The sequence below is a fragment of the Coprinopsis cinerea genome (assembly GCF_000182895.1).
Source record: "Coprinopsis cinerea okayama7#130 chromosome 2 map unlocalized cont3.2, whole genome shotgun sequence".
Lineage (NCBI taxonomy): Eukaryota > Fungi > Basidiomycota > Agaricomycetes > Agaricales > Psathyrellaceae > Coprinopsis > Coprinopsis cinerea.
Window position 1 is genome coordinate 641,290 of NW_003307543.1, and position 16,105 is coordinate 657,394.

The following is a 16,105-nucleotide window of genomic DNA, read 5'->3' on the forward strand; positions in this document are numbered from 1 at the left end:
GCGGCCCGGGGTGAAGATGTCATTGAGAATGCAGTTCACGTGGCTTATACACATTTACGAGACTCTAGACTCTAGACTCCCACTGCGAGACTTTTTTTTAAGTTTTCTGGCTCGGAACAGTTTGTTCGGATTGTATGTGCAAACGTCTATGAGATCTTCACTCAGGCCTGAGGATTCTGGCAACTTAAAAGATTCTGGTGAGTTAAGATCAATTTAACAAGTTTAGATCAATTCGAAGCTCTTTGAGGATCATCACACAGGCCTGAGGATTCTGGCGACTTAAAGATTCTGGTGAGTTAAGATCAATTTGAGAAGTTCAGATTAATCCGAAGTATTAAGATATTTGGGACACAGAAGATCAATTCCATTGTCAGGCCTGAAGATTTCGGACACTTAAGGATATTTTGGCAACTTAAGATCAATTTGATTTTTGTCCGGTGCTGCCCTTCATAGGGCCCGAGGGGTCAGCATCTCGAATTCGGTGACACGGACGTGTGATCACCAAACAACTCCGCCCTGATCCGGCCCTGATGAGCGTTTAGCTGGCTAAAGCGCACGTTGCCGAGCGCTTTGCACAGTCGAAAGAGAAATTTCTATGCGCAGTCTCTCTGAAGCGTCGTCTTGTACATCGTTTTCCAACCCTCGCCACGATGGGTGGTGGTGGAGGATCTGACGAGCCAGTGTGATCACCACTGTTTGGCCTGAAGGATCAAACCAAACAGTCGCGGATTGACAATCCGTTGTTGCGGCGTCTGCCGTCAGCCCCCTCCCGTTTCTTGCCCCACCACACCAGGCCAGGACCTGTCCATCACCGCCGAATCGGTCAATGTCCAAACTTCCGTACAGCAATCGCCGCTCTTGAATATGAATACCTCCGGAATGGGTATCATGTCTGTAATTAACGTACTGACCACGTGGCCGAGTTCAAAGCTTGAGTCGTCGGACTCTGCTTACAGCTTTCTCTGCTTCTGGAAGCCTGACCCCATGACCACGTTCTTATCGCCCATTCTGGGCGCCAATCTGATCGTTCCGTGGCCATTTAAAGGCGATCGATTGCAGACTGTGGCCCTACGACTTCTTGCTTGCCCTCCAGCACCACACTGGGAGACAACATGGAGATCCATATGAAGGGCCTCAACTTCAACTTCGATCGCACTCGAATCATTCTCAGCTTGGCTTATGTTCTGCATGGCCCCGACTTCCTGGCCCCTTCTGCGCCGATATACAACTTCCATGTCCACCTCCTCCCAGACAAGCGCTTTATGAGGCTTCACTCGGGTACAGGCTTCCTGACGCTCCCGACAATGGAAATCGGGGCACGGTTTCTTCAATTATATGGCCCTGGAGGCGCCAAAGCAGTTGAACTGGACGGGAGAAGAGTTATGTTCAACAAAAGTCGGAAGGATACACCCCGCCCAGATGCCTTGGCGACCATTCGACTGATGCCGTATAGGGATCCGCGGCAGGTGGAGAAAGAGGAAAAGAGGGCAGCGGAACTGGAATCCTCACAGGTTCCAATCAATGCCATCCAGTTTGGTTGGGATTGCCGTGATGGCATTCTTTCCATCGAAGCTGAGGACAGACCCCGCAAGTGCACCCTCAGTTTTGATGAAGAGAATCGTCGATATTGCGTCGCCTTCATTGGAGGTGATGGAGACACGTATGTCATCGCATTCCGAGCACCGTCCATTGACTATATGTCCGCCCATTCCTACCTCGAGCAAGAGTATGCCTTGGTCATTTTCCTCAACGACCCGCCGACATACCAAAGGATTCCAAGGGATGGGTCCTCGCAACTCGCGGGGTCGTCCGAGTCGCTAGATTGGCTCGCCGCATTTCTCAAGGCTCTGGAGATCACCAATTCAAATTCACCCCCTATCCCCCGACAGCAGCTCTCGTTTTTACCGATAGAGGGTCACAAACGTGTTGCGCCTTTTGCTTCATTGGTCCTCCGTCTCGTGTTTCGCGACCGAGGTGGCCTCGATCAATTCGAGCACCTCCGCAAGCTTGCCAACGCCCGGCGTGCGGATGATTATGAATACCCCATCGACCGTCGTGGTTTATTCTCCCAGATGCGCATGGACCTCCTCCAGGAACACATTCGCAGCCTGGAATGGGACGTCGCCTACCAGGTGGAGGCAATCGTCGGCGATCGGTCCATCGATATCAAGGAGATGCTGGAGATTATTCCCGATATTCACCGACTTACGAGGTCGAAGGGCAGCGAGTACACGGCGACTTTCCTGAAAGCCTTTGGCAACAATCTCAAAGCATTGTACATTCACGGCGGAGATCAGTACGACGATGATCCCGACAACGCCGTCAGGCGTTGCTTCAATGAAACCGAAGACGGCTTTGCAAAAACGTATGGCTCGCCGTCGCTAGAAGCCACAGATGGGAGCAATTACCAATCCCTTCATGTTACAGTCACCCCAACGGCGATTTTCCTCGAGGGCCCATACCCAGAGCAGTCCAACAGGGTCATCCGCGCATACGATCCACAGCATCACTCCTCCTTCCTTCGAGTCACTTTTGCCGACGAGGGGAGACTTCAATACAGGTCGTCTGACCGCCAGGTCGACCATAAAGCCTTTGTAAGGGCTCGCTTTGGAGACATCCTCCTCAACGGCCTTGAAATCGCCGGTAGAAGATTCGAATTCCTGGCCTATTCCATGTCGGCTTTGAAGGAACATTCTGTCTGGTAAGTGCTTACTCGTTAACACCTCGCGCCAGCCTAAACATGTCCTCAGGTTTGTCAAACCTTTCGATGTCATCGAGAATGGGCATAGGGTGACGGTGACGGCCGATTCGATAATTCAAAGTTTAGGCACCTTCGATGGGCTGGACTTCGAGCCCAGGTTGATGCACTGTCCAGCAAGATACGCAGCCAGAATCTCGCAAGCGTTTACGGCAACAGATCTCTGTACCATCGAGGTCCAAGACCTGGAAATAACGGTCATTGACGATATCGAGGTTACCTCGGGAGGCCACAAGTGGACACACACCGATGGTGTAGGAACCATGTCCCCGATGGCATCCAGGGCCATCTGGAAGGCTCTCCCCAAGAGGAAAGGACCTGCCCCTGCTGCAGACCAAGTACGGATTGGCGGTGCCAAAGGAATGCTGTCGGTGGATTACACCCTAACCGGGCACAAGATTTGTCTCCGGCCTTCCATGGTCAAGTTCGAAGCACCCACTCGCAAATACATCGAGATCGCGCGGGCCTTTGACCGCCCCACTCCTTACTACCTCAACCGCCCGCTCATCATGATCCTAGAGGGCCTCGGCGTTCCTTACAGTACCTTCGAACACTTCCAAGACCGTGCTGTTCGCGAAACTAGGCAGGCAGCTTCGTCACTCAGGCGGGCCGCCTCCATGCTGGATTCTTACGGCTTAGGGTCATCGTTCAGATTGTCATCGGTCATGAACAGCCTCGACAGGCTGGGTATTCGACACCTGAATCCAGACAAGTTCTACTCAAAGGCCATGGAGTTCGCGATTAACCACGTCCTTCGAGATCTCAAGAACCATGCTCGTATTCCCATCCCTGGAGCCTGGACGTTGGTGGGTGTAGCAGACGTCCACAGATTCCTCCAACCGGGAGAGATCTTTGCATACGTCAAGCCCACAAACGAGAAGGGTTTCTATCTCGAGGGCGACATCCTCATCTCTCGTTCCCCGTGCATCCACCCCGGCGACGTGCGGATTACCCGCGCTATTGGTCCCCCTCCTCCAGGCTCGCCGTTTGAGCGCGAACCTCTGGCCAACACTGTCGTGTTCAATGTCTTAGGTGAGATCTTGAATACCCAAAATCACAACCATACTCGATACTGAATATTGAATGAACTAGACGATCGGCCTTTAGCATCTTGTCTTGGTGGCGGGGATTTGGATGGCGACACCTATAACCTTCTTCCTTTGTCCGATCCCGCCCTTCAGGGATTCAGGCCAACCCGAATCCCCGAACCGTCGCAATACGCTCCCGCGGAAAAGAGATATCTTGAAGAGAAGAGTACGATGCGTGATGTTGCAGAATTCGTCTTGGAATACATTCTCTCTGACGTACGTTCCGTTCGTGCATTCTGCCAGCCCGTCCACTAACCTCGCGGATCCATAGGTTCTTGGTATGGTCTCTATTAACTGGCGCATCATTGCAGACCAGAGCCGCCACGCGTACCTCGCCACCTATCCCACAGCAAACGGTGACCCAGATTCGACCGGGATTTTCGATTCTGACTGCATGCTCCTCGCCGACCTCCACAGCGCTGCAGTGGACTATCCAAAATCCGGAACCCCTGTAGACTTCAAGAAAATCCCAAGGTTGAAGCACAAGCTGAAGCCGGATTGGAATGCCCCGGAAACGCTGGATGCCCAAGCGTTGTCTGAGAAATACTATGTTAGCTCCACCGCTCTTGGAAAACTCTTCCGGCGCATCGAACTCCCGGTCGAAAAGGGCACAGTCGACGGGGCATACGAGCAACATAGGCGCAGGAGACGTAGACGAGGAAGGACAGGGGCCCAAGAAGACGAGCCGATGCTAAACCAAGATCGCTACTTCAACATCATCGCAGAGGAAGTGGAAAACTACTTGGACGAGGAAATGTTGGTGGAGGAGTATCACAGCATGGAAGAGATCAAAGGCATTCTTTCCCGGTTCACCACGGAGCTCGAGGCCATTTGCTTCAGCCACACCCTCTCCACCGGCCGCGACGCTTCACTAACAGAGGCGGAAGCCCTCATTGGCACCATCAGTCAGAAAACGTCGCAACCCAAGAGGCGAAAAGAGTTGATGTCCAAGCTGCGAGAAAAAACTGACCTGTTGGTGCGAGGGACACGAGAAGTTCTGGAAGGTCCGGATACCTCGAGTTTGGAGGTATATTTACAGCGAGCTTGGAACGCTTGGCAGCTGTCTCTCGAGCGTGGTACTCAGTTTGGAGCCCAGAGCTTTGGGTGGGTTACACTGGGCGCAGTGTTTGACGCAATGAAGCGGATTGAAGAAAGAAACATGGAGGAGGAATTTGGAGCGCATCGGAGGCATCTCAACTAGGTAGTCCTCGTCGATACCCAAACCACGCCATACCCTGAAGAGACCAAATCCATTGATTAATCACAAAACCGTACAGTAGAACGTAACCGAGTCGTTATGGGATGTAATAAATAACACAATAATGAACAGCCAACAAGGAGCGGGCGAATTCCTAGATGATCACAGTAGCTGCAAAAAAAGAAGAAGAGCACCAAAACCAAAAAGGAACGACGGGAATACTACGGTGTGGTTGTCGAGGGGGGGGGGGGGAAGTTGTGTTGTCGAAGTGGTTGGTGTACCTATGTGTATGTCGCGGTGTTGGATACAAACTATCTACTGCTACTAAATAATACATATATTGGACGAAAAGGACGAGGGAAAGAGGTGAGGTGAGTTGAGGTGGGCGACGAGAGCGCAGAACGAAAGCAGATCTCTGCTGGGATACTAGAAGCTTCCATGCAAATGCAGTGCGTAGTAATGTTCTAAGAAAACCTAGGCCAAAGTAAACCAAAAAAAGGGTGGTTGCTTCCGAAGGAGAAAAGAGAAAGGGCAGAAAGAAATGCAGATCATAACGTGGGCATGATGAATGAAGAAGATCAATAGCCGGAACAGCAACAGCATAGAGCACGATATCACTTTGCAAGTCAGAACAGCAAACAGAACCGAGAACGACAACCGAAAAAAGCTGCACCGATTCCGATGGAAAAATTATGAATAAGAAAGGAATAGAGAGAAAAAAGGTGTAAAATCATGATTGCGATGCATCCTGGGCGTTGGATCCCTTCCGACGAAGCAAACTTCGCGGTAACGTGAGCATCTTTCGTTTCTGCGGAGACTCCGGCACAGGCGCAAGCGAAGGCCTACTCTGCCGCCGTTCTGAAAGGTTCGTTTGCATTCTTTGGATGGCTACACCGCCCTCCTCCATCGAGAAATCGAAACCGCGGTGATGCGAGGTAACACCTGTAGACATATCCGTCCGACTTGACGAGCGGTAGTCCATCGAAGGTCGAGGCATGGACGCGATACTCTCAGTTCGCGCTGTTGTTCGGGAGTGCATAGAGGTTGATCGGCGGAGTGCACCAAGCGCCACGCCTTCACCCTTTTCATCGGAGAGTTCGTGTCGCAAGTCGATGTCGGGATGGAATTTGCGAGCGTACCGAAGGTGGTCGATGTCGTCGGGGTGGTATCCTGCCCTATACGCCTTGTAGATGTATCGAGGGAGGAGGCAGAGGAGGATGGTAAGTGGGAGACACAGCCAATAGTAGGCAGACTCGAAAAGCAGGTTGTTGTTGCCCCACACCGGGGTGACGAACCAGCCAGGGGAAATCGAGTTATAGATAGCCTATACACACCACGTCAGTCTTTGGACCAGCACCACAATCAACACGAGACGAGCTTACAGTGTAGATCCAGATAAAGGCGTCTCCAAAGAACACAGCAAAGAACACCCAAGCAGTCCAGGTATTGGTATTGAGACCATTGAAAAAGTTGGCAGTGAAGACAGCAGAGAACGCCATCGTCGTCGAGAACTCGTACTGCGTAACGTCCCACCCGTCCTTCCGACTTGACACCAGAACATAGGCGTAGAGGATTAGGAAGAAGATGATAGCAGATTGCATGACACCGTCCAACATGAAGACTGTGAACAAGCCGAATCCAAACCATCGGCCTTCACGTCCAAATCGGTAGAGTTCGGGGAACTGCATGAGGAGGTCGTCGTCTAAGGAAGTGTGAGCTGTATATCCACGAGGCAGGGGACAGGGCAATACGAACCAGCTAGGCGATCGAACAAGCCAATGGCGATGACAGGCGCAATCGTCCAGAACGAGTTCCAGAAGAGTAGGTATGTATACTCCAAAACGCTGTCGATTACCATCAGCATTTGAATAGGCTCAATCGGACACGGAAAGCTCACTAGTTGGAACTCCACCCAGAGTAGATCTGGAACCACCACAGGACACCAATACACACAATGTTTTTGTAGAAGAAATTGAGAATCCTAGATAACCTATCAGTGATCTGTCCGAGTCAAATGAGAAACACAACACACATGTTGCCATTACGATAGTAAGACCAATGGCCATGAACAAGGAGCAAGCGTTTCAAGAACCGGAACTGTTAAAAAACCATGGTCAGCCGCTCCCCCACGAGAACAAAAACCCAACAACTCACCTGCGCAATCGCATAATCCGACGAATTCACAGCTTGCAACCCCTCTTCTCCCGAAATCCCAACTCCCACATCCGCAGCCTGAATCATACTAACATCATTCGCACCATCCCCAATAGCCAAAGTCATAGCCCCAATCCCATCCTTCACAAGCCTCACAATCAAAGCTTTCTGCAACGGCGATACTCGACAACAAATAACACCTTCACAAAGCATAGCTAGTTGGAGTAGAATGTTCTTGTGTTCAGCATCCGAGAGGGCCTATCCCAAAAGTATATTCCATGAGTAACTTGTCCATCATCGATGATGAAGGAAGGGTATAAATGATACGCACAACAGACAATGCACCGCCGTCAATGACGAGCACGAATCCTCCCGGCCTTTCACCATTCCCAGCACCCACAATAGACGAGATACCAGTGTCGAACCTTCTCAGCGGACCACCACCCGCACCAGGACTCTGCGGCGGGTTACTGAAGAGCGAGTTCCTCCTGGCCGATTTGGGCGACTTGGCCGGCGCATCATCGATATCCCGAACCTTGCCCTGCTCATCGACGATCCCACTCCCGGGGAAGAACTCTTCAATCGCATACATGATCTGGTCATACACCGGTCGTCCCTCATTCCCACCTCGAATGACGATAATGTTCGAGTCTCGACCAATGAGGTTCGTACTATGACCAATCGCTAAACACAACCCAACCCAATCAGCAATGCAATTCCCAAAAGGTAACAAAAACAACTCACCGATAGCAGTCTCAAGTTTATCTCCAGTCGCCACCCAAATCTTGATACCAGCTTCCTTAAGGTCCGCAATAGTCTCAGGAACACCGTCCTGCAACCGGTCCTCAATGGCCGTCGCACCAAGCAACCGAAGGTCATGCTCAATCTCGTCCGACACGCGCTCAACCTTCTCTTCGCGATCGTCCAAGGAAACAGTAGCTTCGTGATACCGCTCGCTCCATGATTGATACACGTCCTCTACATCACCATCGTTTTACATCAGCTCAACAGCTCAACCCGGAACGAGGTAAAAGAAAAAGGGGGATGGGAAGAGGGAAGAAGGGATAAAAGACGTACCAGGAATGACCTTATAAGCCAACGTCAACGTTCTCAGACCCTGCGCAGCAAACTCGTCCAGATGCTTCTCCGTCTCCTCCTTCAAATCCTCCGCATACCCAGGCTTCAACCGCTCGAAAATAACGTTATCCGCCCCTTTACACAGCAGAAACAGCCTCGAATCGTCGCTATCCAGCTTCCGCACGATGACGCTCATACGCTTGCGAGCACTAGTGAACTCGAGGATATTAAGAAGCTCGTAGCGCTCCAGACCCTCCATACGCGGTTCACTCGAGATACTCTGCTTCTCCTTCGAACTCGAAGAACTCCTAGGCGACTGCGTCTCAGCCGTCAATGTCGAAAACGGCGTCTGCAACAATAAAACCTCCCGCTCCCTCCCTCGGAACACGAATCCCATATCCGCAGCAGCCTGAACGAGGGCAGCCTCATCCGGACTCTGGGATTTGTACTCGATAGTCCCCGTCGTCGGATCAACATTGGCAAGGACCGTATGGCACAGCGACAAAACGGAGAAGAACCCGTTAAGCGTTCGAGCATGACTGGCACCAGGCGTCCCAGGTTCCGCCGAAACAGCATCACGAAGATCCTGCGCAAGCTCAGCGTCGTGAAAGTGAACACGAGCTTTGAGAGCCGTAGCCTCCAACGGATGAGGAACGTTCTCCGCTCCGGCTAGTTTGCTGTCGCGCTTGACAGATGAAGTCCCTGCTGATCCCGAGTCGGTGAGTTGAACATGGGTCGAGCTGAGTATCTTGAGTTCCTTCTCGGTGCTGAGCCCGGCAAGTTTCTTTGGGATGGCGATGTCTGGCAACTCCTTGATAGCCGAGGCGGCTTTGAGATCGTCAGCTGGAAGCTCGTCTTCGGGAGAGGGATCTCCATTGTAAACTTTCCCGCCAATCGAACATTTTTGGAACACCATCGCATTCTAAAGGGAGGGAGCATAGATTGAGCGGGAAAATCTCTTCGACAGAGCGACGCGGACAAACCTGCGTCAAGGTACCAGTCTTATCCGAGAAGATATACTCCACTTGACCCAAATCATCCGACAAATTCCAACTCCTCGCAATCGTCGGTTGTTCCGTCTTCTCATAAAAGATCTGCTTATCAAAGTAGATAAACGCGGCTTGACACGTCCTCACAAACTCGATCGAGATGTACAGCGAGATAGGGACGATGTTCTGGAAGCTGATGATGGAACAAGAGCGTGAGCGCTGTATTCCAAAGGCGAGTCCACAGAGAGAAGGACGTACGTGATGAGCGCGAAGAAGAACGTGATGACACCGTTGACTGAAGGATTGTCGCCAGGTCGATCTGCATCGTACAGCCAGGGCGCTTCGGAACCAAGGTATCGATGCTGGAGGATCGAATCGACCACACCACAGACGATAGCCATAACCGCCAAAACCAAAAGGTTGATAAACACTTGTGGGTTCATCTGCCTCTCCACTTTACTCCGTTTACTCGGTGTCCCGCCGGCGTTCATCACAATCCTCGTGTCCTCCCCAGTATAAATAACGACACCAATAACCCACTTGGTGTTACGAAGAACGGTGCCCCGCAGTAAAACGTTTTGCATGTCCACGGGGAACATATCCTGACCGACCCTCACAGCCGCATTGAGCCTGTACATGTTGACGTCCGGGCGGTCGCAGTCCACCCTAAAGCTGTTATGAGGTGACGCACAGTCGGCTGCGGATCGGATATGCGTAAGAGCAGGGACCGCATTGCGCGACTTGAGGTTCGTCTCGCCGTCCAAATTCTTGGTCTCGACAAAGGCGACGTTCTCGTCTTCAGAGGTGGAGCAAATGAGAATATCGGCGGGGAGACTCTCATTGTCCATAATCTTGACAAAGTCACCCACCGCGAGGTCCTCCCATGCGTTCTTCCTCCAATGAGGGCGGTCGGTGTCTTCTTTGTTTGTGCCGTGATGGAAGACGTGGGGAAGATGATGAGACGAGTGGGTTGTGGTTTCTTCTGGGTCATCGAATTCTACACCCGGGGTTTCCGGGGCTGGGTCGTTGGAGGTGACGCCGGCCAGTTCCTCGCCCTTGGGATTGACGTTCTTGACCTTGCTACCTCGTTTCCGCATCCTGCTAGGGACGAGCCCGCGAACAAACGTCTTGGCCTTCTTCTCCATGACGTTCGGATTGATCCATCCTCCACCACACAAGACCCGCACGAGGGTATGATTAACCTGTCTATCAGACTGGTGTCGCTTGATGTCCTCGTATCCATCCTTGGCCGCCGTTATTGACAACACAATGAGAAGCGGCAGAATAACAAGCCCAGGCGAGATCGTCCGAAACCTCGAGAAGAACTGCAGAACAGCGATGAACAGGAAGAATCTAAAAAAGATTGAAAAGGTTAGACTTTTACTCCACACGCGAAACGAAGGTGGGGGGACCGTACATATTTGCAATCCTTCTAAACTGCTCCAGCAAGTTTCTGGGAATGAAGGTGAGGATTGTGTATTTTGAAGTAATAACCTGGTTCGTCGCATAAATGTGGTCTTTCTTGACTCTTCCCTTCGAATCTCGATACGAGTCGGGTAGGTTTTCGTTGATGAAGACAGTCCTCCGAGGCCCAGGTTCGCGCTTCTTGGAGAACAAATCTTCCACCTTCCACGCTGCCCATTTGTCGTACCACTCCGCGACCTTCCTAGCACGCTTCATTATATCGCTTCGTTCTTCCAAAAAAGAAACTTTTTAAAAGAAGAGGAAGCGCGCGGCCTCGTCCCCCAGAAACGGGAGGTAGGAAAAAAAGGTTTGCGAATGTGCAGGCCGTTGGTGTTGCGTCTCCCCGGCTTCAAGTCGAACCCCGTTCCGTCGACTTTTTAGTTTCGTCCGCTTCGTGGTGGGGTCGTGTTGATTTCTCGTCGTTGGTGTGGTTTAGTAGAGAAACCAAGAAATGGGGGGGAAGGAGGAGGAGGAGGGGGAAACGGACTAGCCGGCGGGCGGAGGGAGAACGCGGTGGTAGTGGGACAAGCTCAAGAGCGCTGACCGAGTCTAGCACACTCATGACAAATCTCCTCTGACATCACCAAATATCAAAACACTTGTCACAACCTCACTCCTCCCCTCTTCTAACTAATCTGTTGCTATACTCATTCAGAAGTACGGAATACACCTCCGAGGAACTAATCCCCTTCAATAGCCCCAAACTCGAGAAACACTGTCTTGCCTTTCACGTCAGCATGTTTATTGCCAAGAAGCGCCCGTCCTTTTCCCGGTCCCGAATTTCCCAACACCAGAACCGACCATTCACACAACACTGACTCCCATCTGAAAAAGTGGCACGTCTAGCAGGAATCTGTACTATTAGCTCATATACCAAGAAAGAAAAAACAAGAGTTCCGAGGGAATACTAAACGAGCGAGATGGAGTACTCAAGACAAATACTAAGGAGCGAAAGAATCCGAAAAAAGGTGGTAAAGAAATAGGTCGAGGGAGTCGAGTAAAAATGCACTAGTGGGTAGGGTATCAAGGAGACGTCATCGGGAGGATTACAAGATGATGATAGGTACGTGGCGGTAGGATATCACATTTACTGAGGAGCAGCAGGTCGTTGCTGGTTAACACCCTCCTTGAGAGCCAAAAGCTGTTTCGAGCGGAACGCCTCATAGTGGATCTGAGCGGTCGTCTCAATGAGATCTTGCAAGTGGGTGCGGGTGAGGAAGTTGCGCAGGTGAACGAATTCGCAGTGGTTGGGGTCCTCAACGTTGACAACACCCCATCGAGTCTTGCGGCCACGAACAGCCTTGCCATCGATAATGACGTTGTTCTCCGAGCCGACGATGGCGAATGGAACCACCTCCTAAAGGGGTTGTTAGCACACCCGGCCCTAAAATTAGAACCGCGCGACGTACCCGAATAGACTCGTTCAATTGAATCTCCTCCTCTTCATCCTCATCGGTATCGAAGGGATACAGACGAATGTTGTTGTAAATGAGCTCTTCACGGATCTACACTTCCCATCAGTTCCACGCTCGTCCCCAAATACCCAAACAACGCACCTTGCTCTTGAATCGCTCCCTCTCCTCCAACGTCAAGCTATCAGCCTTGGCAATGACAGGAACAACATTGACGACCTCGCTGAGCTTCTTCATCACAATAACATCGATGGGTCGGAGACTGTGACCAGTGGGGCTGATGAAGTACAAGCAGCAGTGGATGCGGGTGTCCTGGATGTAGCGGTCTCGCATAGCAGTCAACTCCTTGCGCAAGTAAGCGCTGTGTTGATCCTTGATGTACTTGATGATAGGATCCCAGCTAGAAAAAGTCGTACGTCAGCCCCGCCAATCAAAGAATCCACGCAAGGAAGAACGCACCATCCCTCGTTGTTAACCTGGTCAGCAAAGCCAGGGGTGTCAACAATGTTCAGGCGAAGCTTGACACCATTCTCCACGATGACTGCACATCCACAAAGCCATAAGCACCTATCCACCCCACTTGGCGAAAACCAAAGAAAACGCACCATGAGAAACAGCCTGAATCTCCGTCGTCTGTCTCACAGGCTCATCCGCAGTGAAGCGACCCTTCGAATCAATCAAGTGCGACGCGAAGATGGTGTTGATGAGCGTGGATTTGCCCAAACCCGTTTGACCTGTACAAATGAGCAGATTGTGTGAACGTTAGCACACGATTCGTTCACGAGAATTCGAAGAGAACGGGAAAAAGAAGTTAGAAGCCAGCAACGAGACGCTAGCACGCCGCTTCTCCAGTGTCACCATTCCGACGTGTCACCCACCCTCCCCTCGCGTGTGTCGCATCATTTCCCCGCCGCCTCGTTTCCTACCCAAAAGCAGACCCCAACTCCCATTCGAAATCCAAACCACACCAGAAACCGAAAAATCAAACTCCACAACAAAACCCCAAAAGCAGAAAGAAGGAAAAAAACGCAGTCACCCACCAACAAGAATGACATTAAACTGGAAACCCCGCTTCAAGAGCTTATGCTCAATCTGCTGGGTAATAGAGTCGAAACCGACATAAGATTGGGCGCGGATTTCTTCAGTCATTGTTGGGTTGGCAGACGATGGATTTGTGTGCGGGAGGATAAACTGTATTGTATTGCGCGTCGGTCATCGTTCGGTTCGTTAGGTGCGTTCGCAATTGGTGTCAGTATCGGTGAGTCGGTCGATGAGTTGGCGGTTTGGCAGCGTGGACAACAAGGCATCGCGTCGTTCACATCGAGGTCGTCCATCGAGATTGTACAACGTCCAAGCAATAAAAGTCCCCACCATTCGAATCGAATCATGTCCAAATGAGCAACGTCACGACGCGAACAGGAGGAGGGGGATAAAGAGACAAGTCCAAAACAGCAGAAAACCAGTCAGCTCATCTACCACAATACCTCCAGAGAGCAATAGAGGACTTACACAACGACCTTGGTCGATACGAAAGGAATGAACGAACGGTTGCAGGTGGTAAGGGGGCCCGGTCAGCGACAAGGCAACCGCTAGCAAATTCGAACGACTTTCCTACAAATTTGATGGATTCCAAACAGGCGCATACAACCTAACTACAACCCGAGTTCGAACCTGGACCCAGCCATGTTACTTTGACTCTGAGTTGACACCAGGACAAGCTCCGAAGGCAAAAGCAAAAACCAAAAACAAAGCCTGAAAAGGTGTATGTGTATATCGTAAGATGCGAAGTCAGTTGTACAATTTGTATTTCTATGCTATGTATTTCTACCAGTTGAGCTAGCCTACACCACTCATTAAATTCTTCTTCCAACAAGTCTTGAAGCACTCGAACTCGACTCCTACATCCGCCAACAAAAGACCTAGAAGCACCTTCACTTCGCTTCGCCTCGACCAACCACAGGAGACCAAAGGAGGGAAGGGGACCAAGGAGGGGGTTTGAAAAAGAGCTTGCTTGACCTTTACGCGACTTCGTTTCCTTCGTCCACGGACCACGGCGAGATCAGAGTTCAGAGCCCAACCTGTACGCCAAAAAAAGAACCCAAAAAAGAAGAATCTCAGTATTATTCCATAAACATAGATGTACTTAGCAGAAAAGAGAAAGAGAGAGGAAAGGAGCGGAGCGGCCGGAAGCACTGTGGGATAGCAGATAGGAGGGTGGCTGGAGGAAAGATATGTGGATGGCCATGGGTATATGATGAGACGAGAAGGGTTGGCGAAAGGGGGCCCCACTAAGAAGATCTTGGCAGAGATGAAGAAGAAAGATAGGGAATGGCAAACGCAGCGGCGAGAACGAGAACGCCGATGATAGCGGTTTGCATCATAAAGTTCGGCGGTGGTTCCTCTGCCTCCTCCGCTTTGGCCTTCACAGACCGCGACTGCTTCTGCTTCTGCCGCTCACGAACATAATCTGAAGAATAAACAGGTTCAGCAGAAACGAAAGCTACATACCCGATGGATTTGAAGCCGTGGACACTGCAAGACGGGGGGAGTGAAGAAGAGGAAGAAAGAGTAGTGGTCAGCATTCAGAAGAGGACAAAGAAAAGCGAAATGAAACTTACTAGTAACCCTCAATGTTCCTCCTAAGCTCGTCCTCCATACCAGTCGGAACTCCCGCAAGGCTGAACGTAACCTTGGTGGAATCAGTGGACTGGTCGAAGGTGGTGGTCAGCGTAGCCTCATGACCCTGAGGCCAAGTAGGCGACTGCAGAGCCCACGTCTGGACAATCTCCTTGCCCGGCGCCAACGACACATACTTGCCCTTCACGCCACCACCGAACAAGGAATACTCCGTGTCTGCTTTAGCTTGCGACTATATCATACGAACGTACATCAGTCGATATATTAAATCAAGGTGGAGATGGGTTGACGCACCACAGCGGCATTCCTGGTCCAGGCAGGGATCCTCTTCTCATCCGTGAGGAGGCTAAAGAGGTCGTCAGCGGCAGCTTGGAAGGTAGCCTCGACGGTGACGGTGGAGGTGTTGGCAGGTTTCGACGCGGCCTTTTTGACAGGTGCAACGGGGGCGCGGGCTGGGGCAGCAGCCGCAGCAGAGGTCGAGGGAGCAGGGGGAGTAGCGGTTCCATTTGCAGGAGTAGCGGCCCCGCTGCCAGAGATGTAGATGTCCTTGCCGTGAACCTCGATCATAGTGCTGGGGAGGACAGCCAGTTTGGTCTCGAGAGCGCTGGCCAGACGGGTTTTGGCGAGTTTGAAAACGGCATCGACCTCTGGACTCGATGCAGTTCTAAGAGACCATTTGAACTGAAAATAAATGAGAATTGAACGAATGCTTCGAAGACGGACGGAATTGCTTACCTCGAATTCGGAGAGGTTGTCACAAAGGATTTCGTGCGACACTTCTGGAATCTAACCACGATATTGAGATTCTGCGCAGAATCTTACAATCACCATCTACCCACCTGCAGAGTTCCCTCGACATCCGTTCCGCTGCTGGTCTTGCCTTTCCACTTCAACCGCACATCGACATCAAAGATCGTCAAAAGTCTACAGCAAAACATCAGAAAAATCTGAACAGGACAACGAATCAAGCTCCCCCTACTTTGACTTCCTCTGACCCAACTCGACATCTCCTTCAACAGAAGTGACTTCAGAAATGGAAGCCGACTCGCCATTGTCGCCAGTGACGGTGACGGTGGTGAGTTCTGTCGACAGCCAGTCCTTGGCCCAGGGAGTGACGTTCTTGTTCTTCCAGTGCCAGTTGGCGGTCGATGGTGGGAGAGCCATTGTCGCTGCTGACTTTGTGGGTTTTTGAGCTGAAAGACGGGGGGTGCGGCGGTGACCAGAGACTGGGGAAAGAGAATATCGTGGCTCAAATTGATGGCGACCCGCCCGTATTTGTTTGCCGGCGTTTCCCACTTCCACGACATTCTAGCGATTTCTCTGTCTTC

General features: G+C 51.4%; 4 protein-coding genes across 4 annotated transcripts; 1 reads left to right on the forward strand and 3 right to left on the reverse strand.

Annotated features, from left to right (window-relative positions):
• Nucleotides 1–1,112: 1,112 nt before the first annotated feature.
• CC1G_12290 (RNA-dependent RNA polymerase) lies at nt 1,113–5,047 on the forward strand (the record flags this gene model as incomplete). The annotated part of the gene is made up of 4 exons (XM_001832869.2): nt 1,113–2,701; nt 2,751–3,790; nt 3,866–4,062; nt 4,118–5,047. 4 exons carry the CDS (start codon nt 1,113–1,115, stop codon nt 5,045–5,047), a joined length of 3,756 nt encoding a protein of 1,251 aa, XP_001832921.2.
• Nucleotides 5,048–5,774: 727 nt separating this feature from the next.
• On the reverse strand, nt 5,775–10,944 carry CC1G_12291 (phospholipid-translocating ATPase; the record flags this gene model as incomplete). The annotated part of the gene is made up of 12 exons (XM_001832870.2): nt 5,775–6,368; nt 6,427–6,746; nt 6,800–6,888; nt 6,942–7,025; nt 7,077–7,141; nt 7,199–7,456; nt 7,530–7,882; nt 7,943–8,176; nt 8,276–9,197; nt 9,259–9,457; nt 9,523–10,617; nt 10,649–10,944. The coding sequence occupies 12 exons, from the start codon at nt 10,942–10,944 to the stop codon at nt 5,775–5,777; spliced, it is 4,509 nt and encodes a 1,502-aa protein (XP_001832922.2).
• A 630-nt stretch (nt 10,945–11,574) lies between these two features.
• On the reverse strand, nt 11,575–13,703 carry CC1G_12292 (septin ring protein). The gene is made up of 7 exons (XM_001832871.2): nt 13,650–13,703; nt 13,181–13,331; nt 12,746–12,874; nt 12,600–12,681; nt 12,285–12,540; nt 12,138–12,233; nt 11,575–12,085 (listed from the first exon to the last, which is right to left on the reverse strand). The coding sequence occupies exons 2-7, from the start codon at nt 13,287–13,289 to the stop codon at nt 11,816–11,818; spliced, it is 942 nt and encodes a 313-aa protein (XP_001832923.1). The 5' UTR covers nt 13,290–13,331; nt 13,650–13,703; the 3' UTR covers nt 11,575–11,815.
• Nucleotides 13,704–14,594: 891 nt separating this feature from the next.
• Nucleotides 14,595–16,004, reverse strand: CC1G_12293 (chaperone activator; the record flags this gene model as incomplete). Its single annotated transcript, XM_001832872.2, has 7 exons — nt 15,757–16,004; nt 15,617–15,701; nt 15,513–15,563; nt 15,072–15,458; nt 14,759–15,009; nt 14,649–14,672; nt 14,595–14,607 (listed from the first exon to the last, which is right to left on the reverse strand). The coding sequence occupies exons 1-7, from the start codon at nt 15,939–15,941 to the stop codon at nt 14,595–14,597; spliced, it is 996 nt and encodes a 331-aa protein (XP_001832924.2). The 5' UTR covers nt 15,942–16,004.
• Nucleotides 16,005–16,105: the final 101 nt, after the last annotated feature.